We start from the raw sequence: 25941 nt of genomic DNA, 5'->3' as shown, positions 1-25941 counted from the left end.
TGAATAATCAGCATCTAGCACATGTATCAGTTCTGAATATAGACAGAGCCCTCCAGATATATGAATGTATTTTATGTGTTGTGTGAAATAATATGTAATATAAGAAAAATTAAGAAGACACTTTATCTGGGTGATTTTGACAAATAATTTTTTTCTGCTAAGGTAAATAGAGGAAATATAATCACATCAAGTATTTTCTCTGGGATGAAAATAGATTTTTTTTAAACAGCTTAGTAAAATAAAAGTATGAGTGCCCTTGTTGTTCATCGCCTCCTAAGTTATACAAGCTAAATAATGACCAAATTCTATTCCACTGAATTTCTATAAGACAAACATTTGATACAGAATATTTTCTGCTATTGTCATATTGTTTTGGTTATACGTGGAATTAAACAAAAGACTGACTGACATAGTGAAGGAGAGGGAGGGAAGGGTATTTGTTTTTCAAAGGCAGCTCTAATCTCAGAATCTTTCCCACCATGAGCAATGTTGTCCAACAAGAGTAAAACAGCAAATCCCATGCTGACCCTAGCAGAGGCAGGATTGTCAAGTGTCAAGATGAATGAAAGAAATAAGAGAGAAGAATCTGTCTTTTATACCTTGCTTTAAAATGATTAAGTCAACCTTCATCAGGATACTTCTTTTCAGTATGTCAACAAGTATTTTACTGCATGTTCAGGACTTTTAACAGATGGATACAATGTTGTGATACTTTGCTAATTTGAAAGGACCCTGAAGACAGTATGTAGAAATCTGTCCCTTAAAGGTTTATTTAAGGAGCAGCCTACAAGGCAATTCCCTCTGAGCCTGGCATGTAAGAACCACTGTTTCCCTTGTAAATATGCTGTCACCTTGTACCTGGAAGGTGATAGGCATTTACTGGCAAAAGGATTGGGACATTGCAAATGGGCTAAAAAGTTACCTGGCTGCATTTAAGCTGCAGTGTGGTCAGCCTGTGAAAAGGCTACATAATGTAAGTGTCTGCAGCAAAAAAGGGTCAGCCTTCTGATACAAGAGATTCTTTTCAATACTGTGCTCTTATAACTTTGAATTAAAAAAAAAAGGTGGGTTATTTAGTAGTTTATTTATAAGATGAGGGCAAGAACAACTGCCAAGAGGGTGATGAATGCAGTAAAACTTTAAAAAAATAGTAATTTTAGGACACCCTGAAAGGCGCTTCTTTCTAAAGCAGAATGCTTTGTCTGGATATTAAGTAGAGCCTGCAAAGAGAATTTATGGGAGTTACAGTTATGAGTGATATTGTTATTGGATTTGGTCAACTTACCTTTTCACCAGATTAGTCAATATAATAGGACTATGAAATCTGGCAAAACAACCAGATGTCATCACATGCTTAGTGAATTTTAACCTGGCACTTACAGTATTTGAGAACATAATGTGAAAAACCCTAAATGATGCCTAGTTTATGTGACTTGCGGTTCTGATTTTCATTAACACTTTTCTTGTGACAATTGCCAATAAATCCTGGAATTACTTGCATTCCTTTAAAAGGACAAAGGCAACAGCTGTGAAGATGCAGACAAGAAACCGTATTTAGCATATGGTAAACAGCATGCAGTTCTGAAAAGTGGTTGAATCCTTAATGCAGTGTATCAATTGTGCATAAAGTACAATCGTAATAACATTTTTCCAGAGTGACACTTATACATTAAGGTCTTCAATATGCAAACACTTCAGCTTATGAGTAATTTTACATTTATGTGTAATCCTGTTCGATATGCAATATAAAGTTGCTCACGTATGTAAGTGACTTCAGGATCAAGGTCAGGGTTTATAGAGTGATTTGAGATTCCTCAGGATAAAAATGCCATCTAAATGTAAAGATACTGTTTGTTAGGCATTAGTGTTTTACAGACAGTAAATTTAATGGGCCTCATTTTCATTTACCTTTACAGTCAGATGAGGGATCTATTTTGGAAAAGTCACCACTGTGGGGGAAGAAAAACAATAGCCAGGAAATTGCTAATGTTAATGTGATGTAAAGTCAAGCAACCATTTCGAATCTCGTTTAAACTTTGATTCAGGAAGGGACTGAAACATGCGCTTAATTTTAATCATGTCAGCAGTCCCAGCAGTCAGTGAGACCACTTAAAATTAGGCGTATTCTGCCTGCACAGAAGCCTCAGTCAACAGAGTACAAAATACATTACCATTTCTTGTCCAAATTGCCTGTGCCCAGTTCTTAATGGATGGATGGTCTTCTCCCGAAACACAATGACAGAATAGATATTTAAAGGAGCAGGAAAACTTCTCTGCTGAAGTGAGTGAAATGAGATAGTGAGATTTCATTGAGGGGAGAGAGAGTCTCATCCTTTGAGAGGCATATATTTTACAGGGAATAAGACAGAAGCTCAGGTAAAATCCCTAATGAAGTGCTCTGAGGAATCAAGCGTAGGGCTCTTGATGGCTCATACTGGGTACCCACACTCCTAACTTAACTATCTAGGCTAAACACCTAAAGTAAGAGGCCATGAACACTTTCCAGAGAGGTTTATCTGTCTTCTGCTACCCCCTAGGGCATAGGCGTTGTGTCATATCATTCATCTGTGCCAGCAACAAATAATTGCATCAAAGAATTCATCACAACTGTGCAAAGCCAAAGGCTGCTTCAGAACCACCTTCCCTTCAATGGCACTAGTCAAATTATCTGTATTATTCTTCATTTTAAGAATTAATCTTTCGAGGGAGCTACTTGAATGTCTACTTAAAACCATATCCCTTTGTGTATTGAATTTAAAAATAAAGTGTACATTCTGGCTTTTTATAGCACATATTTATAAATAAGACATGGTCATGGTCACAGTCCATATTTTGCACTTTCATTTTTAAATGCCGTGTGATCTAGAATTTGATGGGGTTTGGTTTTTTTTCACAGAGATCAGAAGGAGCCATTTATGCTGTTTCTAAAGTAATGATGTGCCACTTAATGTCCTGCATAACCATGCATATATGTATTTGTATATGTGTGTATGTGTAGAGATATTTTTATATACTGTGAATATCTGTTTATCCTTCTATCTTTAAAAAGGTTGCTTGCAACAGAAAGGATTTACACAATTCTTCAGGCGTCTGCATTCTTTTGAAGAACCCATTAAAATAAATTTACTTCTGACACTCAGGGACTTAAAGAACTGGTAGTGTGTTTTGGGGTCTTTTTTTAACTTTGGGGGGCTTAAAATTGGCAAGATGTATTTATTTAACTTATACATATTCTCCCAATGGGCAAGTAAGAGAGGACTGGGAAACAAGAGTGCTTTTGGAATTTTTTAAGCATCTTCCTGAGTGATCCAGGACAATTTTGTAGTTTTTAAGATCAGAAGGGATCATTACAATTTTCTCTTCTCTTTTGCAGAAATGTCTCTGGACCTCCAGCCACAAGATCCCACCCAATGTGACTTGTGTGCATTTAGCCTCATGGAAGTGGTATAAAATTTGAAGAGCTAGAAATAAGACTTGGGGCTTTTGAATCAACATGTTATGTATCTATACACCCAAGTTAATTTTAAAAGCCTCAAGTTACAGGAAATCTATCATATTCCTTAGTAAAAATTGTCTTATTCCTAGGTCAAACTCTACATCTCCCAGCTGGATACCACGGGCCTTCAGTATGACGGACAAGGAGCCTTCCTGGGACGATACCTTCTCACAGCCCATTTCCAGCAGAGAAATGGGTAAACTAAGGGACTCCAGGAATTCAGTTATTATTCCTAGCCTTGGGTCTGCTGCATGTCTGTGACCCCAGCCTCATGCTTTTTTTTCTCAAGAAGGACTTTCAAAATCACATGTAAAATCTCCTGTACTTGTAGGAAACATATTCAATTGAAATTTAATGGGGTACAAAATATATCATGCATGAATGCAGAACTACTTTAGACCACATTATTTTCCACTGTTCCCAGGCTTTCATAGAAAAGGTTTGCTCTCTTAATTCACAGTTTACAATAGCATTTGAAAGATCTGGTTAGAAGCCGTTATAACGTTTCTTCGGGATGTTATTGATGTAGGAGCTTGGTCCAGTGTCCTTACCAGCACTGCAGAAGTTTCTACCCCTGCCAGCTTCCAAAGTCAGGAAGGTCCATGGAAACGGACTAAAAAGCTCCATGGTTTAAATTCTAAAATAAATCTCTACCTTCAGTTTGTAATTTACTTATCTTGATCCTTATGAGGATCTATACACAAATCTTACTCATGTAAGGCTTAAGCAACAACTTGTGGCTTAAGCAACAACACAAAAAAATGCTGCTGATAAATATTCAGCTGATTATGGCAGGGCCCATGCGGCTTGGTAATCATTCACTCCTTAAACTCAACTTCACAGCCAACAAATAATTTTAAAAGAGTTCTTAAAAATAGTTTACCAGTAAAAACCATGAGCATTAAAATAACATGGAATATAATTAGAGATGTAAAAATATTCCACAACAAAAATATTGCAAGGAATATTTTTTTTATTCCATCTTCTTTAGCTAAAATTTTCTTCCAAAGATTCCACTTTCTGTCTAGTCCAAAAAGTTGGATTTTAAGTGATTTTCCAACATCAACATCGTGTCTAAAGGGGCAGCAGGAAGGAGACCTTCTTGGGGAGAACAAACACCTTGAAAAAAGAAGGCATTTCTCTTTAGAGGGGGACAATTCCTAGGGTATATGGGGGGTGAAAATTTACACTGTAAAAATTGCTGGAAAAGCCTATGAAACACAACTGGATCTCCTTTAGCAAAGATGCTATCACTGACTTGGATAGAGGGCAGAGTGTCAGATGTTTTCTGTCCCTGAAAACACTTGGGAGTTTGTGCCCATGACCTTGAGTATCTCAGACCAAATCACTGAGGCAGACTGTTACTGAGTCTTTCATAACAAGATGTCCCATGCCTAGAAATATTCAAGGTCAGGTTGGATGGGGCTTTGAGCAACCTGGTCTAGTTGAAGATGTCCCTGCGCATTGCAGGGGCATAGGGCTAGATGACCTTGAAAGGTCCTTCCAACCCAAACTATTCTATGATTCTATGAATTTATGATGTGTCACTAATAACAACACCGCATGATCCATCCAAGCCACTCATTCATACACAAGTAATCTAACCATTTCTAACAGTGAGCAGTTATTTCTAAATACATTTCTCTTTCTCTTCTGGTTGCATAGATGAGGGAGGGAGTAAAAGCGTGCTCCGTTGGATGCTTACAGCAACCAAGTAGACAAAATGGATGCTAGGAAAAGCTGATTGGTTTATTTTACCCACTATCCCATAAAAAGTGGTAATTGACATTTTAATGCATGACATGTTGCATTCTTTCATAACGCTACAGTAATTGAATACACATGAAACTGTAGTGCACTGGGTGACCCTGGAGTGTGCCACACACCTGGAAGCAGTGAAGTTCAATTAATGTGTCATTGCTACTAATAACAGCTACTAGTGAGAACCTCCAGCCAGTTGCTACACCAGAAGAAACAGTAATCCTTGTATTTAGAAAGATAGTATACAGTAAACACCAAGGATCCATTGTTTACATGCAGAGCTGCTTTGGATCAACAGTTAAAATCTTGTTCTCTTACTAACTTGCTTTTTCACTAAATTGCACAATTTAATTTACTCCTGCACTGCATTTGTCTAGCTTTGTGTGCAAAAATTTGCAGATACTAAAATAAAATCAGCTGAGAGTCATTAGTAGACTAAATCAAATAGTACTGAGACAAAGGTTCATGCAATAAAAAGAGGACATAAATCACACACTTGTGGAGAAAACGCTATGGTAAAATGGCCTTAAGGATTTGATTTAATCTGTCAAACCCCAGGAAACTTAGAGTTAAGAGTTGAAACTCCTTCTTTAACTTGCCTTATTGTTAAAATCAAGTTATCAAAAGTCCTACATTATGCATATGCATATATAGATGTGCATACACAAACAGTCTGAATATTTTCTTCATTTAGTTTACAAAAATTAGAGGACTTCAAAACTGAAAGAATACATCTGTGGTGGACCAGAACAGAGGCAGACAGGGTTGAAGTTCTCCTTTTTAATATTTCAGTATCTGGTCTGATGTCACTAAATAGTAAACATCAGGCTCTTGAGACAAGTTATGTGTCCTAGGTGCTGAACCTAAGAAATTATTAAAGCATTTAACCAAAAGCTCATAGCGAAGCAAAGATCATTCCAGTATGGCCTGGTTCCACAGCATCTCTGTCCTCGCTAGGATTACGGAGTAGGATATCAAGTTACAAACATTACATCATTTGAAAAAGCCTCCACTGACTGAAAGCCATGTTAATACTGAAGACCATGATGTTGATTCATGAGGAGTTTAGCCTCTTCACAGGAATCCTGTTTGCAGTATCAGGCCTGTGCATTTTTACTGGTGTTGAGACAAATCTCAGAGGAGTTGTAGTTTCTGGTTCAGTAATCTCCAGAGATAAAACATCTTATTGAAAATGGGTTTGAACTTCTGCAGAGCTTCACTCCTCTTACAGCAGCTATCATCACCACATCTATTTTATTTCTCCAATCATGCTGTTCTCTCATCTCAGATTTGGCTAAGATTTATCTGTCAGGTTTATCTCCCCTAAATTCATTTCAGCTCTCTAGCTGATTCTCTCAGGCATTCATGAGAAATAATATTGCCTGTGTTCTTCATGCTCCTATTTCCCCTCATTTTGCTTTTATATGTCTCAGTTTAAAGTCTGTTCTACTGACCTGCCTGAAATCCCATGTGTTTATGGAATCAGAGTACAAACTTCCTCACTGATGGGTCTCTAGTAGTCAGTAAAGCACAGAGTAGGCAGTTGGGAGAATATTTATCTCGTATTAATTGCACAAATATTCAGCTCAGTCTAAGATCCCTTCTGGTTTTTTTGAACTATCTAGTCCACGCTGCATGTGTTCAGAGCATTAGAGACATCGGTGTAATCAATCCCACTGTGAGTATTTGCACTGTCCAATGCTTGCAATCTATTCAGGGTAAACAGTTGTCTGCCAATCCCCACTGCAGGAAGGTTTCCCAAGATATGCTAATAGCACGTCTGCAGTGCTGGAGAAACCCTGAAGAAGAACAAGCTTGGAAAAAAATAATCACAGAAAACGCTCTGAGTTCAGAAGGGAGGAAAGAGGAGAAAAGCACATTCAGAATTTGACTTATATATTGGGTAGCAGGAGGTGAAGAAATAAAAGCCTTTCTGAAACCATTCAAGTGATAAAAGGAGTGTTTGAAGACAACAGTATGTACCAGTTTCTGTTGACAGAGGGAATCTGCTGTTTTCTCCTCTCAGAAAAGTAGTACATTGCATTTCTGGAAATGCAAGAAAATTCTACACAGGTTTGGGGGGGAAGGAGGGGTGGAGAGGAGGTGTCTTTCTTTCCATTGCAGCATGGTGGCCACCATCTGGGAGATTTAAGCCCAAGAATCTTATTTGGCTGAGGTTGTCTGTATGGATGGTTATATGAGAATAGATGATCTCAGGAATGTTCAGAAACTCCTAATAAGTAACACCAGAAAGCAGTGGAATAATTTCATATATTGCTCCATAGCAATGTGAAAACAGATCTCTCTTGGGTTTTTTAGATAGGAAAATATCCAAAAAATTACTTTGGAGACATAAAGTTAGGTATTGCAGCTCCTCATAAATAATCCAAATCTTAGCATCATTTCCAAACTCAGTGTTAGCTACCTAAACTGCTGTGGGATTGGGTTCTTCCAAAGCAAACGCATTAAAAAGTTGAGTAGTGAAACATGTAAGCTAGCCACAGGGAGATGCTAAGTGAGTGGGCTGGTTCTTACAGCCTTCTTTCCACCTCAGGCGTCTTCCTCATCATGAGGTTCCCTGACTGGGATTTTCTTCTAACTTTTTCATTTGGTTGGTTTGTTTGTTTGTGTTCTGGTTTCTGCTGGGATAGAGTTAATTTTCTTTCTAGTAGCTGGTAGTGTTATGTCTTGGATTCAGTATGAGAAAAATGCTGATAACACACTGATGTTTTCAGTTGTTGCTGAGTAATGTTTATACTAAGTCAAGGATTTTTCAGCTTCTCATGCGCAGCCAGCAAGAAGGCTGGAGGGGCACAAGAAGTTGGGAGGGTACACAGCCAGAAGAGTTGACCCAAACTGGCCAAAGGGATATTCCATACCATGTGATGTCATGCCCAGTACATAAACTGGGGGAAGTTGGCCCGGGGGGGATCGCTGCTCAGGAACTAACTGGGCATCGGTTGGCAAGTCATGAGCAATTGCATTGTGCATCACTTGTTTTGTATATTCTAATCCTATTATTAGTATTGTCATTTTATTATTGTTATTATCATTATTAGTTTCTTCCTTTCTGTTCTATTAAACTGTTCTTATCTCAACCCACAAGTTTTACATTTTTACTTTTGATTCTTTCCCCCACCCCACTGGGTGGGGGCGGGGAGCGAGTGAGTGGCTGCATGGTGCTTAGCTGCTGGCTGGGGTTAAACCACAACAGTTTGTTTGTTTGATTGGATTTGGGGGTTTAAGAGAAAAAGCAAAAGAAAACATTGTTTAAGCTCTAAGACTGGAGGCAGAACATCAGTTTTCCTCATCTTCCTGTCATACCACAGAGTGGTCCAGAATTCATGAAATAAGGGGGAAGCTCAATTGCCTTTGAGGAAGTCCAAACTTTTATCTCCATCTTTTCAACAACATCAGGATATAAATGGGGCTGAGACTCGCAGTCTTGCCTGTTCACTCTGGGCTGCTCTGCCTGGAAAAACTAAAGGAAAGGAAAAAAAATAATGTGATTCTAGCCTGCTTGGCTGGGCAGGTGGCTGGGAGAAGGGAGTCCTGCATCTCATCCTGTTCCAAAGACTTGTAATTCATTTCTGTGCAATGTCTGTTCCCAAATAATACACATTTAAAACAAACATATATAAAACCCTTTGAAAAGACATCAAAGGTTTGTCCCTTCCCCAGTAAATCTTGATTCTTCTATGCACAATGAAGTCAAGTCAGTAGGAGAGTACCCCACACACACACACAAGTGGACAATGGTCTGACACCTCGAACATACTCTTCATAGACAAGTGTACTGTGTTTGCATGGCAAGGTTTTGGTAGGGGGGTGCTACAGGGGTGGCTTCCATGAGAAGATGCCAGAAGCTTCCCCTATGTCTGATAGAACCAATGGCAGCCAGCTCCAAGACGGACCCGCTGCTGGCCAAGGCCAAGCCCATCAGCAACAGTGGTAGTGCCTCTGGGATAACAGATTTAAGAAGGGGGGGGAAAACTGTGTGGAACAACAGCAGCAAAGAAAGGACTGAGAATATGTGAGAGAGACACTCTGCAGACGCCCAGGTCAGTGAAGAAGGAGGGGGAGGAGATGCTCCAGGTGCCGGAGCAGAGATTCCTCTGCAGCCCATGGGGAAGGTCATGGTGAATCAGGGTGTCCTCCTGCAGCCCATGGAGGTCCACGGTGGAACAGATCTCCACCTGCAGCCTTTGGAGGACCCCACACCGGAGCAGGTGGGTGCCCGAAGAAGGCTGTGACTCTGTGGAAGCCCGTGCTGGAGCAGGCTCCTGGCAGGACCTGTAGAGAGAGGAGCCCACGCTGGAGCAGGTTTTCTGGCAGGACTTGTGACCCCACGGGGGACCCACACTGGAGCAGTCTGTGCCTGAAGGACTGCAGCCCGTGGGAGGGACCCACACCAGGGAAGTTCGTGAAGAACTGCAGCTCATGGGAAGGACCCATGTTGGAGAAGTTCATGGAGCACTGTCTCCTGTGGGAGGGACCCCACGCTGGAGCAGGGGAAGAGTGTGAGGAGTCCTCCCCCTGAGGAGGAAGGAGCAGCAGAGACAACATGTCATGAACTGACCGTAAACCCCCATTCCCCATCCCCCTGTGCTGCTGGAGGGGACTAGGTGAGGCACTCAGGAGTAAAGGCTGGGAAGAAGGGAGCGGGGGGGAAAGATGCTTTAAGTTTTAGGTTTTATTTCTCATTATCCTACTCTGATTTGATTATTTTATTAAATATTTTTTTATTAAATAATTTTATTAAATAATTTTTTATTTTATTAAATTATTTTTTCTCCAAGTTGAGTCTGTTTTGCCTGTGACAGTAATTGCTGAGTGATCTCCCTGCCCTTATCTCGACCTACAAGTCTTTCGTTATATTTTCTCCCCCCTGTCCAATTGAGGAGGAGGAGTGATAGAGTGGCTTGGTGGGCACCTGTTGCCCAGGGTCAACCCACCACAACACTGTGGTTGAATACTTTTGGACAAAGATGGGAATTGAGTCTGGATATTCACCATCATATCTGACTGATCTATCTTGTGTATAAAAGGAGGACATCTTCTCCTGGATGGAGAGGAGGAAGCTTTTCATTTTCACGATGTATTTATTCACTGTATTGGGCACAGATCAAAGAAGAGAAGCAGATAAATACTTGCTTCCTAGGTCTGCATTAGGTACCATGCTAGCTCTGTCCATGCTGAGGCTGATGCGCAACTGGGGGTGTGACTGGGGAGATGAAGTGGTGAAACTTGGGCTTTAGATGTATCGGTAATTAGCCAGCAACTGAGTAGAAGTGCTCAGCATTCCCATTTTAGACTTCTGCATCTGCATTCTTCCTGAGTCCCTTTCTGGATCTGGCCTTGAGCTCCAAAACTAAGAGCACATTCAAATGGCATCCAGTGACCGAAGTGTCTAATTCTTTGGAATTGGTGGGTCTTGGGGATCAAATTTCAGGATCAGTGTCTAAAGGTCAAACAGATCATTTTAGAGGGCAGTATCTTCTAAGTATCTTTCTGATGTTAACAGAGACTGAACTTAGGTCATCTTTGTTCAGTTAAAATTGAACATATCCCAAGTTCCTGTAATAAAAGCATGGAAACCTTGATAATACGAACCCTGACAAAAGGAAGAAGGCATGCGAAGTTATAGCCAAAGCTGGAAACAATAATGAGAAATAGCAGCAAGTTCCTGTACTGAGAGTATCTCCACTTTCAGATACACTTGCTGACTGACTAGCAGTTCAGCTACAAAACCTGCTGGTGTGAGTTTGTTGAGGGGTGAGCTACCAATACAAGCAAATGCCTTGTGTGCCCATGCAACGTTTTTGAAATGTTTCATTGGCAATTACTATCCAAATGGCATAACTTTTTAATCTCACTGCTACTGGGGAAGCTTATGGTGACCAGAAGAAAACAACTGTCTGTTTTTATATTGGAAAGACATGAGCAGAGGCGAGGAATACCTCTTGTGTTCTGCCTTTGGTGAGGTCAGCTCACATGGACTCATAACACACTTGCAAAGCCTTGACTCTGCAAGGATGAAGTTTGGGAGACTTGCAACCCATTTCAAACAAGACACCATAGTATGAGGCCGTTCTCTGCTCTACCTTGTGAACCGAAAGGGATCACATCCATTGAAACCACCCCACCAGTTCCCCAAGAGCTGAGCTTGTGAATCCTTGCTTTTCCCATGCCCCTGCTAGACATTCCCAATCAGCTCGACCACACTAGCAAGGAGACAGACCCCCTTTTCCCACACTTCGCAGTGGCTTATCATGCCTTGCTGAGGCTGCACTGCTGTGAGTCTTCCATGCTGTTTTAAGCTAATGGCTTGGAGAGTTGGCTGATACACGTTCATTTGTAGGCTGAGGTCTTAAGTTCACAAAAGTGACCTTCACTAGAACCTCTGCTTCCCTTCTCCATCCCCTCTATCTTGCAATAATCTCCCAGTCCAATGTGAATAGATTATTCTTGACTTAAATTTCTCTGCCCGTGCATGCTAAAATACCAATTTAGAAATAAGCTATTATATGTGTTACAAAGCGTTCAATGGACAAACGCAAAAATATTGAATCAGGATGTTACAACAAATCAAAGGTACAGTAGTTAATGAAAGCTTATACATTTGCTTATGCATGTGCTTAGAACATAGTAAAACATCACATAATTATGTATAAATAACATTTTTCATTCATCATTTCTGAATCATGACTGAACTATTTATAAACTTTACCATAAAGTACTACCAAAGTTCTTCTGACAGCCATTATATAATATATTGAATGCCGAGCAGCATAAAATACCACCAAAAAACAGAGAGATATTTTTGCATCAGAATTCCTCTATTCCTCACAGATCCATTACTCATCTCCACTAGATTAGTCATACTATTCATATAAGCTGAGGGCCGCTGAGAAAACAAGTTCAAGTCACTGAACATAACTTTAAAAGTAAATAAAAATACTTGCATTGATATTCATACTGTTCAAAGGATTTCAGACAGATAGAGCAAAAATGCTTCTCTGTGTGCTTTTCCTACTAGGTTTTCCCTATCTCTTCAGCCTAGAAGCTTCCTCTCTGTGATTGATACGTTCCCTCTCCTGTTCCCAAGGCCAGCTTTCACCTTTTAAACTACCTACTGTAGTTAAAAGAAATATGGTTTGCAGCTTATATTAGAGGAAGCAAATGTTTGGTCATGAAAGTTTGGGCATCATAATTAATATCAATTATCTGAGTTTTATGAAAATACTTTCAGAAAATTCATCAAATTCCAGGTCCAGCTGGAAAAAAAATAATAATTTGGCCTTAACAAAATAACTTTATTCGCCTTAGAAAACTGAAATTGAAAACCTGACCCAAACATGAGCATTCAGTGTTTTTAACTTAGAAGTATTTTTTGCAAATGTCATCCATTTGGATCAGTCCATCAACTCTGACAGCTCCTGCAGTGTTGCATGCCTATATTATCACTGTAAGTTATGTAAAGGCACTGTACGTTATGTACACCAGGTACCCTATTCTACATCATGTACAGAAAAAAAACCAAAACAAATTTACTAGCTCTAAGGAAAAAAAAACACCCTTATTTCATTTTCAGACAGCAGGTATTTTTTCTGGATAGTTAGCTCAAGCCACTTTTGACAAACTCTAAAAATGCTATCTTGAGTAATGAGAAAGAGCGTTGAGTTTTCCTTCCCTCCATTCTGATTAGAAATGGGATCCATGCCCCAGCTGGATATTTCCAGTTCATGCCCAGTAGAAATAATTTTCTGTCCGATTGCCAAATGTTGTCCCATGTGGCCAGCAAAGCTTGGACAATAGCAGTAATACAGCTTCAAGTAAAAAGCTGAAAACGATCCCCTGCAACCAGAGGCCTCAATTCTGCATAGTTTAATAATTCTAGCACCATGATTTAACTTCCTTTTTCCCTTTCAAGTATTCAGTGCAAATTAATCGTATTGTCAATGCTTACGTTTCCTACCTTACTTATTTGTAAGGACATGTTCAAGTGGCATACTAGAAGGTTGATCCTGCGGTCTATACTTAACTAGTAATCCTCATGCACACTAGTAACCCCATTGAATATCAATATAAGATTGTGGTGCCAGGGAAAGTTAAACAAATCCTGAGGAATCTGTTTTATTAGCATTTATAGGATTTGTGTGTCTGAGCGTGTGTGTGTATACATCCACACTTGGGAACAGTAGTTACAGGAAAAAAAATATAAGGGATTCCTCTGGGGACGAAAAGCGCTGCTAGTTCTTGAGCTCATACCAATGCTGATGTTGCAGCCTGTAAATGTTAAAATATCTGACGGTATTTTCTTTCCTGAGGAACTTGGTGGTATTTCTCACAGTTAATACGTTAGCTAAGCACATCAGACAAAAGTTAAGACCCGCACTGTGCTTGGCCCCGCAGCCCTGTTTTCCCCAGCCTGGACCCGTCTAGTATCGCGTGTATTACACGAGCGTGCGAGACCAAGAAACGCAAGAAAACCGCACGAACGTGAAAGAAAGACCAAAGCCACGGCCCCGCAAAGGTGCCTGTCGCAAGAGTTGATCGGGTGGCACCAGCACCCATTTCACAGACACGGGTGGACGGCAAGCACCGGCCTGCCGCCTGCCCCTGCCTGGGCCCTTCTCCCCTGCCACCGTCCCCACCGAAACACTCCAACCTCTCATCGGGAAATCGCCCCCGGTTCCCGGCCGGGGCAGCCGCCGCCGCTGCCCCGTTCCTGCCGCCCACCGGTGGCGGGGCGGGTGGGGGGATGTCCCGCCTGTGCCGGGACCCACTCCGTCTGCGAGATGCTATTTGCGTCTCCTTCAGGATTACCAAAAAAAAGGCGTTAAACCCCCTCGTTTTCAGCTTCTCCTCCGCCAGGATCTCCCCTCCGCGCACCGGCATAAAATAAGCCCCTCGGCCTCGCTCCCAGCGCCACGCGGACACGCGTGGGCTGCGCGCCCGGCAGACCCCCCCCCGCCACACGCCCCCCCCTCCTCCGCGGCCGGCCGCGGGGAAATGCCCCGCCGTCGCCCACCCGCGTAACCCCCACCTCCCCACGCCGTGGGGCGCGCGAGCGCTCGGCCCCTCCACGCAAGCCCCCCCGGTGCTTCCCGGCGCGCTGCAGCCGGGCAGTACGTGACCCGCGGCGAGGGAGCCGCTGATAAGAGTTTGTCTGGGGGGCGGTGGAGGGGTTTTTTTCTTTTCTTTCGCCAGACGTTTTCCTCTTTATTTTTCACTTTTAGTTTAAACCCTTGCGAGGGTTGGGGGGGGGGGGGGGGGAGGCGAAATATTCCTCTGCCATACAGCTCACCTGGGAAAGAAACGCTCTGCCTTTACCTCCCACCCGGTGAAGTTTCCCCCTCGGACCAAGGAAAAATGTGTTAAATAACAAGGCTTCCTGCGTGCGCCCCATTTATGGTTCAACAATAACGTATCAGTGAAAATATGATCCGAATATTTAAATAATTAATTGTTTTATTTAGTCTCATTACTTATTTTCGTCCCTGGCGTGGAGTTTATTATTAAAACGGCCGAAGGGAAGCCCGTCCCCGAAGGTCCCTGCAGCCACCTCGGACTCACCGAGTTGAATATTGCGAATCCACCTCGATAGGTTTGGGCCACCCTTGTAGCAACGTGATTTTTCTTTTTCTGTCGGGATTATGTTGCAAACATTCGCGACCCTGCCCTTTCCCCAAACCACCGCAATTTGTTAGAAAGGTAACGCGCTCCGCTCTCTCTTCCCTTTGAGACCCGGTCGCTCGTCCCTGTATATTGTTTACGGGACACAGAAATGTCCCACACCGTTTCCTTCCCGGGGTTAGCGATCGCGGAGCTTGGTGGGTCGGACCCGTTAGGACCTGCCTTGAAATATAGCTACTTTTCCGCATAGATATAGATATGTAATATTTTTTTCCCCGTATAATTTTTTTTTTTTTTTACCTCTGCTAATGAGTCCAGTTTCGGCGGCGGGCGGAGGTTGTATTGACTTTTGAGAATTTCCCCGAAAGGCTGAAGTTTCTTTTCGACTGGTGTTTTTTCTAGATTAATTTGGGTTCGATTTGCTCCGCGAAAAAGTCCAAGCCGGAGCGTGCTTCCGTAAAAAGAAAAATACAGCGGCGGGTTTAATCGCCGACTACGTCTGCCGTCCCCAAGCCTGCGCCAAGTGTCCCCGTGAGAGAGCTACCCCTGCGAGAGGGGTACGGGGCTGCTCCCGTTCTGGCGGTAAAAAGGGGCAGTGCAGGAGGGTGAAACGGGTCACACCGCCCGGGCTTCCCTGTGCAACCGTTTCCCTCGGGTTTCCTTGACCTGGAAGCCGGCTCTAGCCTAAATCCCACCCAGGACGGCGGGGCAAACAGCCTGTTCCCCATCCCCGCGGTCCTCCCTGCAAAAGCCGCTTTCCCCGAGACGCGCCAGCCAAGGGACGGGCGCGGTGCCGGGTACCTGAGCCGGGAGAGGGGGGGGGGGGATTTGGGACGGGACGGGGCAAGAGGCCGTGCGGGCAGGGCCCGGGGCCCGTCGGGGCAGCGCTCCCCCCCGCCCCGCCTCGCCCCACGGTTCAAGCAGCAGATGCAGAAGGTGCCCCAGCCTCCCTACACGCCGCCCCCCGGGCGCGGTGAGAGGAAACCGGCTTCCCCGGGCGGCGCGTCCCCGCGGGGGCGGCCCGGGAGCGGAGAGCCGGGGCAGCGGTGCCGGCGCGGGGGGCCGCGCAAGTCCCGCCCGCGGAGACGGGGGCCTCCGCCGGCGGCGGGGAGGTTAAAGAGCGTGGCCTTTCCCTCGACAACGCCGGGCCGGGCCCTTTCTGGTGTAATAGGATAATTACAGAGGGGCGGGCGAGCTTAAGCAAACACACTCGCCGGCCGGCCAGGCCTCTCCCGGGGATTAATATTAAGGGCCGGGGCATTGTGTTTTGCAAACGGGCGATCCCGTTCCCCTCGGCGCCCTCCCCGTGTCCGCGGTTGCGGAGCCGCCTCTCGCCGGGCTGTGCCGGCCGCTCTGCCCGGTCCCTCCTTTTCTTCGCACCCAGGGTTTTCTCCCGGCCGCTTGAATCGCCGGCGGCAGCCCGGCTCCCCCCGCACGGCCGGGAGGGTGCTGGAGCCACGCGTGTCGGTGCGCAGCCGGCCCGCGGGACGGCTATCTGCAAGGGGCGTTGGGTAGGGCCGGTCCCCCGTGGGAGTGGGTGCGTGCACGTGCGCGCGTGTGTCCCCACGCCTGTGCCCCTCGCAGCAGCGCGGCGGGACCCTCGGAGGGCGAAGCGGGGCCGCGTCAAAGCCAGGCCGGGCACGGCGCCGTCCTGGCCGGGACGGGGCTAGTCCTGATGCTGGCGGGGAGGGGGGACCCGGGCATCGCTCTGGTTCTAGCGGCCGCTGTGACAACCTCTGCGAAGGTGGCTCCGGGCCTTGCGGTTACAGCCCCGTGAGCGACCGCGTCGCCCGGCTCTGCCCACGCCGCGGTGAGCGGGGCCGCCGCCGGGTCTCCGCCGCCCGGAGGGAGGGGGGTCCGGCAAAGCCCGGACCCTCGGGGACTTTCTTCACCCTCCCCCGGAGAGCCGCTTCGGCTGCTCCGGGGTTCAGCCCTGGTCCTCGGCGGCCCGCCGGGCAGCGGAGAGTCACGTCGGGGGCTGATGAGCAGCGGCTGCCGGTACGGCACCGGCGGGGAGGTCTGCGGGGCAGCGGGACCCCTCGGCAGCGCCCGCCGCCTCCGCCGGTGCTCGGCCCCGCGCTTCCCCTCTCCCCGCAGGCAGCAGTGCCAGGGTCCGTGTATAAATAAGTATCTGTGCGTGTGCGTCTGTAAACGGACTTATGCGCGTACATGTATATGTACATACATACGCACGCGTGTAATGTATATGCAAAACGTATATAATGTGTATATACTGTACAAACGTGTGCTATATATACGTATGCGTGTGTATATATGGTACGCCCATATGTATGTATGTGTATGCAGGTACATTTTGCCCCTTTTACCCAGCTCCAAAACAACGGGGGAAAGTGCTCGGGTGACTTAATGGCGGTGCAGTGGGGCTGCTGAAGGAGGGCCCGCGCGGGTCGCGGCCCCACGCATGCCCGTGCCCCGGCCCCCCCGGCAGCGGGTGCCGGGTGGGGGTACGAGGGCCCCCCGCCGGCGCCGCGGGGTCACGGCCGCTGCACCAAGCGCGTACGTGAGGGACGGCAGGTTACGGGTCAAGGGGGCCGCGCGTCTCCGCCGGCGCTCCGCGGCTGCTTAGGGAGGTCGGGGGGAGCGGGCTCGGGCTGCCACAGCAAACGGCCTCCGCCCCCGGCTCCCCCCGCCCCGGCCTCCCGTCCCATCGCAAGTGCTAATTGCGGCTCTTTTCTGGCTCCTCTGTATTTGGGTCCCTCGGAGGGCGCTGCGCGGGAGGACACGTCACGGATACATTATCCCCTCCCCTCTTGAGGCTCTCCTGGCTTTCTGCAGCCTTTGCTAAAGAATTAACGGAGGGGTCCACTTCAGAGCTCCTTCTGCCCCGGAAAAAAAAAAAATAATAGGAAGAAAAAAAAAAGAAAAAGGGAAAGAAAAAAAAAAGGGGAGATATCGGTGCTTTCAGGCGAGGAGCGTGCCGGCTAGGATTTCTGAGAGGAGGGAAATTTTACCTTCGAGCCTTGCCGTATGGTGAGGATCGCCGCTCCTTGCGGGAGGTGAAGGTAGCAAACCCTCCCTTTAGCCTTTGAAAGGCATGTCTATGCGAAAGAGCCACCGCTTTGCTCTTTAAATACGTGACAAATAAAAAAAAAAAAGAAAGAAAGAAAGAAAGAAACAATTCCTGATATTGCAAATTCTTTTTCTTTAAAAGGAGGGAAAAAAAAAAACAACCAATAAATAAATCCAACAAAATCAATCCCGCGCCTTTGCCAGCGCTCGGACTTGTTTGGAAAGAGACAACGCTGAAGTGGCACTGGTCCCGAGGAAAACGGATCCTTTAATTTGACTCCGCATGAGAACCACATTTGGAGCTGGGCGCAGCGGCCGGAGCGGCGGGAGCAGCCCCGCCGCCAGCAGCCCCCCGTTCCCGCAGCCCCGCCGCCAGCCCAGCCCCGCCGCCGCCGCCGCCCCGCGGGGCTCGGCGCCCCCCGCGCCCAGGCGCTGAAGCAGCCCCTCGGGGCCGGGGGAAAGCGTCTTTCTGCCGCAAGACCAGCCGCCGCCCGCCGAGAGCTGGCCGAGAGGGAAGCGTCTGAAGGAAATGCGAGCTTGCGATTTCGGAGGACTCCAGCCATCAGCTCCCTCCGCACCGGCTTTGACTTTCGTTTAGCGGGGTGGGGGGGGCTGCTGCCTTGCCGGCTCGTCGTCTCCTCGGCATCTCGGGCTCCGGGACCAGATCACTTTGCACTTCGTTAAACGAGCAGCGCGGTGTTTCCTTTTCTCTCTCTCTTTTTTTTTTTTTTAAGAGACAAAGTGTCAAAAAATGTTTCAGCCTGCTTAGCCCAACGATTTCTTGCGTGGACGCTCTATTTATAATATTTTTTTATTATTACTTTTGGACGGGGAAGGATTGAGCAGAAGAAATCCTTCAGTGAAGGGAACCCAGTGATTTGCTCCCCGTTGAGAAGATCCGATTCCAGCTGCAGGCAGAGGACCGTGGTTCGTGTAGGTCTTTCAGTCTTGGTTTCGAAGCGCTAGATATTGCAGGGTCAGAGCAGAACTGCCTTCTCCCGAGCGGCTTGCCAGTCGTGGTTGTGGCTCAGAGATCACCTCCCCCCTCCTCGCAGCATTTCTGTTCGTGTTGTTTTTGTTTGGTTGGTTTGGCTTTTTTTCCCTCCCCTTTTCCCCTTTTTTCTCCCCCCTCCTTTTTTATTATTATTATTATTATTATTATTTTATTTTATTTGGGTGAATTCCCTCCCTCCCTTCCTTAAACGAAAATACTAACTCTGAAGCCGAAATCCATGCTCCCTGCAATTCGGAAGAATCGGGTCTAATATGCCAGTGTCATCTTCGCCTTGCAGTAGTCGCGATGAAGGAAAAATCCAAGAACGCGGCAAAGACTAGACGGGAAAAAGAAAATGGAGAATTCTACGAACTGGCCAAACTCCTGCCCCTGCCCTCGGCCATCACCTCCCAGCTGGACAAGGCGTCCATCATCCGCCTCACCACCAGCTACCTGAAAATGCGAGCCGTCTTCCCCGAAGGTAACCATCCCGGGACTCCCCGGGAGCGGCCGTCCGCCTCCCGCCCGGCCCGCCCGGGAGGGACAGGGCAGCACCGCGGCCCGAAAGGTGGCGGGGGGGGGGGGCGAGAACATACCCCAGGACAAGCCCGCATCGTCCTTACGTCCTGAGGAGGGGGATGGGGTGAGTTGCAGAGGTCCCAGCACGGGACCGGGGGTGCAAAGGAGCCTTCTTGCCTGGGAAGAGGAGGCAGCGCCTGCGCTGCCCGAAAGCCGAGGCTCGCCGCGGGGGTGGTGTGCGGAGGGCGGGCTGCAAGTAGCAGCTCTGGTCCTGTGAGGCCTAAACCCGAAAACGTCTCGCCGCGGCCGCACGTAGGAAAAGGAGCCCCCCCGGGAGCCGCACCCGTGGGCACGGGCTGCGCGGGGAGCCCGGCCGGCGGCTGCGCCGGGCTGGCGGCGGAGCGGGGGTGGGCAGCCCGGCCGGCGGCGGGGGGGGGCGGGCAGAGCGTCTGGTTAATGTCCCCTTCTCCCCCCTCCTCCGTTGCTGCCGGTTCAGCTCCGTATGTTCGGGGGGACCGTCCCGAAGAGAGCGGGCTCCGCTCGGCTCCGCCGAGCCCGGCATCTGCGGCCCCGGGAGGCAGCCGGCCCGGCCCCCGGGGGAGGCCCCTCGGCACGGCGCTCCTGCTGGTGCCCAGGCACGGCCTCGGGGAAAGAAAAATAGCATGGGTGTTATTATTATTTTGTTTTGGTTGGAGTTTTCTGGAGGCAGGGAAGCAGGCTGGGAAATAAGGCGCCGAGGCTTCGCAGCGAGGCCCTCCGCCTTCTCCGGGGGCCGGCGAGAGCGGGGAGGGCCGGACCGAGCCCAACCTGCCCCCGAGTGGGGCCGGGACCCCGCTGCTCCCCGGCCGGGGCCGTGCGGGGCGGCGAGCGCCGGTGGCTCCTGCAGCTTTTCTCGGAGACACGCAGCAGCGAGGCCTGACACCCCTCTCTCCGTCTCCCGGGGTTTGGTGAAAAACTCCCCCCCGGCCAGCCTCGCACCCACCCCCCGAGCGCCGAGAGGGCGGACGGCTGGGGCCGCTTTGGGCGAGGGGAGGCAGCCGGCCGGCACCCGTGGGGAGCCGTCGGCCGCCCGTCCTTTCCGTGCCGCCGCTGAGCTGATGGGAGACGTGAAATGAAACGCTGGTTAGTGTCTGCGGGTGGCTAAATAAAGCCCAGCTCCCCCCTTTGTCATTTGTTTGTGTCTCTCCGGACGGGGGGGGGGGTGGTGGTGGTGGTGAAGGAATTAGCAGATTCCGGAGTGGAAGGTCTGCTCTCCGTCGCGGTTTCTAAGGAGCTTTATTAAAAGGCTGCAAATTAAAAAAAAAAAAAAATTATATATGTAAGGGGGGAGGGGCGGAAAAAAACCCACTTCCAAACCGAGAAAAGCTTACCGTTATGGCCATCTAATTCAGTAATTTCGAGAGCAAGTACTAGCAGTGCTACGGGAAGCCAGGGCTCCTTTAGCGTGCGCTTCCGAAGCACGCCGAGTTAGAGGAGCAAGGGGAAGCGAGGCGCTGCTCCGCTGCAATTTCCAGCCGTTATCCCCCATCGGGAAATTTCCCGATGAGAAATAGCGCGTCGCAATTTCGGGGGGCCGCTCGCCGGCCCTGGCTGGGGAGCGTGCCCCCCAATGGCTTTGATTTAGGAGGGAAGAAAAGTGGCACGTTCCGAGATGCTGCTGGATGGGTCCTTGCTTTTCTAGCCCTATGGATCCTCAAGAGCAACAAGACGACCCCGAGAGCAGGTTTATACCCACCGTTCGGGTGTGTTTTATGTGTCTGTCTTCCTTAAACAGGCCGGGCGTGCGTTTCCGCACACTCTGCTTATTAGGAGCAACGTTTAAATGCATACAGCGAATTCCTGATCTTTCATCGTCTGAAGTACGGGTGGAAATACATTTAAAACCAAAGCTTAGCATCCAGGGATGACAAGCCGAGAGAGCAACCTCCTTCGGCCCTGAGCCGTGCGCTTCGTGCCTGGGAGGGTGGAGGACAGAGGGGAGAGCCGGAGAGAGGCGGCCGCGGGCAATGCCCGCTCCCAGTAGGGAGCTGGTGGGCGTTTGGTGCCGGGCGGGGGGTGCTGCCTGACGGCACACGGTCCCGCATTACCCTAACTGCCCTTTCCTTCGGGATTTGCCTGCGAAAGGAGGGGAGGGGGAGTGTGTGTGTCCCGTCCCGTTCCCCCAAATCCGGCTGGTGGTTTCCAGTTGGCTTTACTGGGAGGGGAGGAGGGGAAGCCCAACAGCTTGAGAGGCCTGCCCGGCATGGCATCTTAAATTCTGGGGCAGCGAGATTTGGGGAAAGCACCCCTTCGAGCATGTTGCACCCAATGGGTGGGGAGGACCCACGTCCGAGGTCCTGGGCCTTGAAATAAAAGTGGGCATGTAACAGGCCCCCTCACCACCCGCCGGTCTCTGCTCCCGGGGCAGTGGGAGCTGCGCCGCCCGCCCTCCCCCGGGAGTCGGCCACGAAGCGCCCCGGACCGGCCCCGTGGCATCATCCTCGTAAGGCTCAAGGGAGTTTACTTCTTCCAGCCCGAGATGGCGGGGGGGGGGGACGGGGACGGGGACGACACGACACACAGGCCTGAGACGCCTCCAGCATGAGTGATAGGCCCGGGGTAGCTGCAGCCAGCGTGATCAGAAACGTTGTCCAGCTATAAAACTGGCTTCCAGCTCTGTCTAGACTGGAGGGGAAGAGAGAGAGAGGTGTGTGTTTTTAAAAACTCCGGTGGATGGTCCCCCCCCCCCGCCCCCACCACTTTATTTCCAGAGCGAGCTGACACATAGTTTACGCAAAGTTTGAGACCCTCACCGAAGTGTCTGGTCCCAGCGCTTCGACAAGGCTTGTAAGGGGGTTCAGACAAGTCTCCCCCTGCTCACCCGGGCAGGGTTTTCCCGAAGATGCACATTTGGGACTGAACTCACAGATCCCCCCACGGAGGCGCCTGACCAGGCTCCAAGAAGTGAGAGTGAAAGGAGATTTATATTCCGGCTCCTTTCTCCCCTCAAAGTGCAAGCCCTGGAAGGCATAATTCCGTGCTCCGATATCACAGATTTTGCCGTGCGGTTTCGCTCTGACCTTCAGGTTCATGAATTAAAGTCCAGGAGACAGCAACCTACAGCCTCCCCTGCGCTCCCGCTCTGTAAGATCGTCTTCTCTTGTGTTTTGATTTTTTGCCAAGGCATTTATTACTGTAGAACAAAAATACACCACGGGACTTCCTCTGTCTTGACTGTCGGTATATTTTTTTTTTTTTCTGAACATGAGGTAATGAAAGAAAAAGACGTGAGAATAAATCGCCTTTTAAAACCGCAATTCTCTGCCCCCCGGTTATGGCAGACTTGTTAAATTGTGACACTCTTCCTCCCCCATCCCCGACGCAGTTTCCAAAACTGACTATAAAATTGCACATTTATGGATGTTTAAACCGGATGGGAGCGAGCTAATTAATAAGTGACCCAAAAGATAATGCGCGCTACACAAAATAATCTGAATAAAATGACTGAGCCGTAGATCTTAGACCTCTTCCTTATTCCGAGGCGCAGGCAACAGAAATTACTAGGACCATATAGAGTTTTCGGTCCCTATTTAAACTTGTCCGTGAATGTATATTTTAAGAAAATCAAGGCGAATTGCAGCTATTTCATCTAATTTTCAAACGCACTCGGAAGAGGTTCATTAATGAATTAAATAAATAAATAAAGCCCGAGCCGACGGCGTGAGTAATCCCTCTTCGAAAACGTGCCTCTATTGTACTAACCGCTAATAGTGGCATTAAAGGTCTTACTAAAACAAAAAGTGCCATTAGGGCTTCCCTGGAGCTGCGCGGCCGTTCCCAGGCGGCGGGGTCGCTTCGGCCTCTCCCGGCTGGCGGGGAGGGAAGGAGGGGGTCACTACCGTGGTAGCTGTGGCTCTGCCCGGGACCTCGCTGTTTGTCGTGCGCCCGCTTTCGGGCCTGTTAACATGATCTGCTGTTTCTGGCTCTCCGGAAAGAGCCGGGTTTGGTTTGTCCGGGTGTTCTGGAGGGCGTTTTTGTTGCTTTTTTTTTTTCTTCTCTAGGACTTGGCTTTTTTTCTTTTTTTTTCTTTTTTCCTTTTTTTTTTTTTTTTTTTTTTAACTAAAGTCTTGATCTTTACGCCCGCCGTTCCCATCGCCCAGCCCTCGGCCGCCTTTCCAGCTGGTGACGCTGGAGCCCGCAGAGAGCAGGCAGGCGGCCCGGCACATCCCTGCCAAAGTTAAGCTAACGCAGCCCTGCTCCTTCTCAAAGCGACCCCGGCGTGGGAGCCTCCCCCAGCCGAGCGGAGGTTATCGCCGCCGGGGCGGGGGGTCCCCGTCGGCTCCAGACCCGGCCCGGCCCCTCGGACCCGCCTGTCAAGCGGTGCGATCCTCGCTGCCGTCGGGGCTGAGATACCCCTCGCTGCAGACGGGGCTTGGGGCAAGGTGTCATCTCTGCCCCTCGCCCAGAGCCCCGCTGTCTCCCCCACCTCACGGGCTGACAGGTCACCCCCTCCCTATCCAGCCCTGGGCCTCCCCTAAACGAGGGAGACACAGCTAGACGGAAGGCAGGAGCTGGCAGCTCCCCCCCCCCCGCCCCCCCCGGTAATTTCTCCGTTGCTTTCCCGGCCGAGGGAGGCACAACCGCGCTGGGGAAAAATCCCCCAGGAGAGGCGGCGCTGAAAATCCCGGCGCTTGTAGTTGACCCAGGTTCCTTGTGAAGGATGGCGATTGAATAACGCGGGGGGACCATGCGCTCCGGGGGAGCCGGGGAACAATACAGTAGACACAAAGGAAATACTCCAAGTTACAGGGCAATCCGATACTTAACATAATACATCGCGAAGTAATTCTTTTAGCAGAATCCCAAGCAGAAAAGCTACCGGGCTTTCAAAGGTGTGTGTGTACGAATTTATATATTTGGAGAGCAAAGGTGGGAGTTGTTCCCAAATATTTCTAGATCTTATTACAGTTTAACTCACCCCCCTCCCTGGAAACTGGGAAATGGTACAAAGTGGATGTTGAGGTACTTTGAAAAACAGCCAGAGATGTCAAAAGACGGCAGGGGGGAAATCGTGCCCGGGTCTGCCGAAGGGAGCGGGACGCGTTCATATGAGAACCCCCGCGCATTTCAAGGGCAAAAGTAGCACGTACTGCCTGTGCAACCCCCCCAGTCTGTCCCTGGAACGCCGTTTTGGGAGCCGAACCTGCCGCCGGTGCCCGGCGGGAGGGGGGGGGCTGGCGGGCACCACTGTGGTTCGGGCCGGTTATTTCCCCCTTAGCGTTTCTTGCCAAGCATCCCGCTGTGCCCGTCCTGCCCCCCGTCCCCCGCCCCTCCCCGCCGCACGGTCCCGGTCCCTGTCCCGGTCCCGATGGGGACGGGACCGGCGGTCGTTACAGACACTAGTAAGTGGAGGGCAAACAAGGAAAGGGGCTCAACTCATCCATGTTTGCCGACGGCGGGATGACAGGAGAGAGGAGGCTGCGCCTGGGACCGGCGGGTCACCCCCCCCGCAGGCAGCACTTCGCCGTGCCAGCTCCTGCCCGCCGCGACGGGCTCTGCCGCTGAGCCCGGCTCTCCGGGCTTTACGTTACCGGCAGCTCCCGGAGTCGCCCCAGGCCGGTGCTGTAGACCATCCCCTGCCCTCTAGCACGGCAAAGGGGCTGCGCTCGGGGGACAGGCCACCCCCACGGGTGTCCCCAGCATTTGCAGGAAGGATGATGCGCCAGCTGTTCGCCCGCTCGCAGGGAAACGGCTCTCTGGGCCAGCGTCGCAGGTGATTCGCGCTGCAATGGGGCATTTTTAATCGTTTCCTTCAAAATTACCCGTCCGGCACGGCACCGGCTGTACGCCCGTGTCGGAGACCCGGCAGCCTCCCCCGCCGGAGACCCATCCCCGGCCGGGGCCACCCCGGCAAACTCCCACCGCGTTCAGGAGGTGTAGGAAACGCTCGCTTTGTATCGGCAGCTCTTTTGGCCTCGCTCCAGTCCAGTGAGTGAAAATGTGCGTTATTTACTGGCTGGGCAGGAGCAGCTCGGCTGAGTCTATTGCATCCATATGTTTACAGGACGTACGCTGCGCGTTTGCAAATCTCTCGGAAGACAAGTTAATAGGCGTTAGTCCTTTATCTGAACGTAAGGTTTTATTCGTTTCGTTTCCATCTTTAAAGCGATCTGGTGGTGGATTAAATGATAAAATCATCGGCTTTAAAACGAGCTTAGACGAATGCCACGCTGATCCACCAAATGCGTTTACGTTTGATGAGAGTTCGCAATTGCAACTCCAATTTAAAATTTCAAAGGGAACAAATCTGCGGGAGTGACTTTTTTAGTCCGGGTTAGGAAAGAACCTCAAAAATAGTGGAGATGTTAGGGATGCTGTGAAACCGTACCTGGCCAACCGTAACGGACAGGACGGAGCAGATTGCCACGCACGGGTGCGGCAGAGACACGGTTCGTTCTTGAAGAGCTTCTTCGTGAGTGGCTCAAAGAGTAAATCTGCTTCGTCCTTCGGGAAGTCAGGGCTC

The 25941-nt window shown here is 49.2% G+C and overlaps 1 protein-coding gene and 1 long non-coding RNA gene across 2 annotated transcripts in view; one reads left to right on the top strand and one right to left on the bottom strand.

Annotated features, from left to right (window-relative positions):
- Positions 1 to 18756: 18756 nt before the first annotated feature.
- The window catches only part of SIM2 (SIM bHLH transcription factor 2), a 62680-nt gene continuing 55495 nt past the window's right edge, over positions 18757 to 25941 (top strand). Inside the window, exons 1-2 of the mRNA XM_069785123.1 lie at positions 18757 to 18859; positions 19219 to 19401. Coding sequence (XP_069641224.1) covers positions 19227 to 19401 — 175 coding nt within the window. The 5' untranslated portion in view covers positions 18757 to 18859; positions 19219 to 19226. The remainder of the gene's footprint in view (positions 18860 to 19218; positions 19402 to 25941) is intronic.
- Positions 18853 to 19542, bottom strand: LOC138685661 (uncharacterized). The gene is made up of 3 exons (XR_011325016.1): positions 19374 to 19542; positions 19143 to 19257; positions 18853 to 18986 (listed from the first exon to the last, which is right to left on the bottom strand). It is a non-coding gene; the product is annotated as an uncharacterized lncRNA (long non-coding RNA).

This window comes from Haliaeetus albicilla, chromosome 6 (genome assembly GCF_947461875.1).
Source record: "Haliaeetus albicilla chromosome 6, bHalAlb1.1, whole genome shotgun sequence".
NCBI lineage: Eukaryota > Metazoa > Chordata > Aves > Accipitriformes > Accipitridae > Haliaeetus > Haliaeetus albicilla.
Note: the sequence above shows the minus strand (reverse complement) of the source record. Positions and strands in the feature narration are given on the sequence as shown.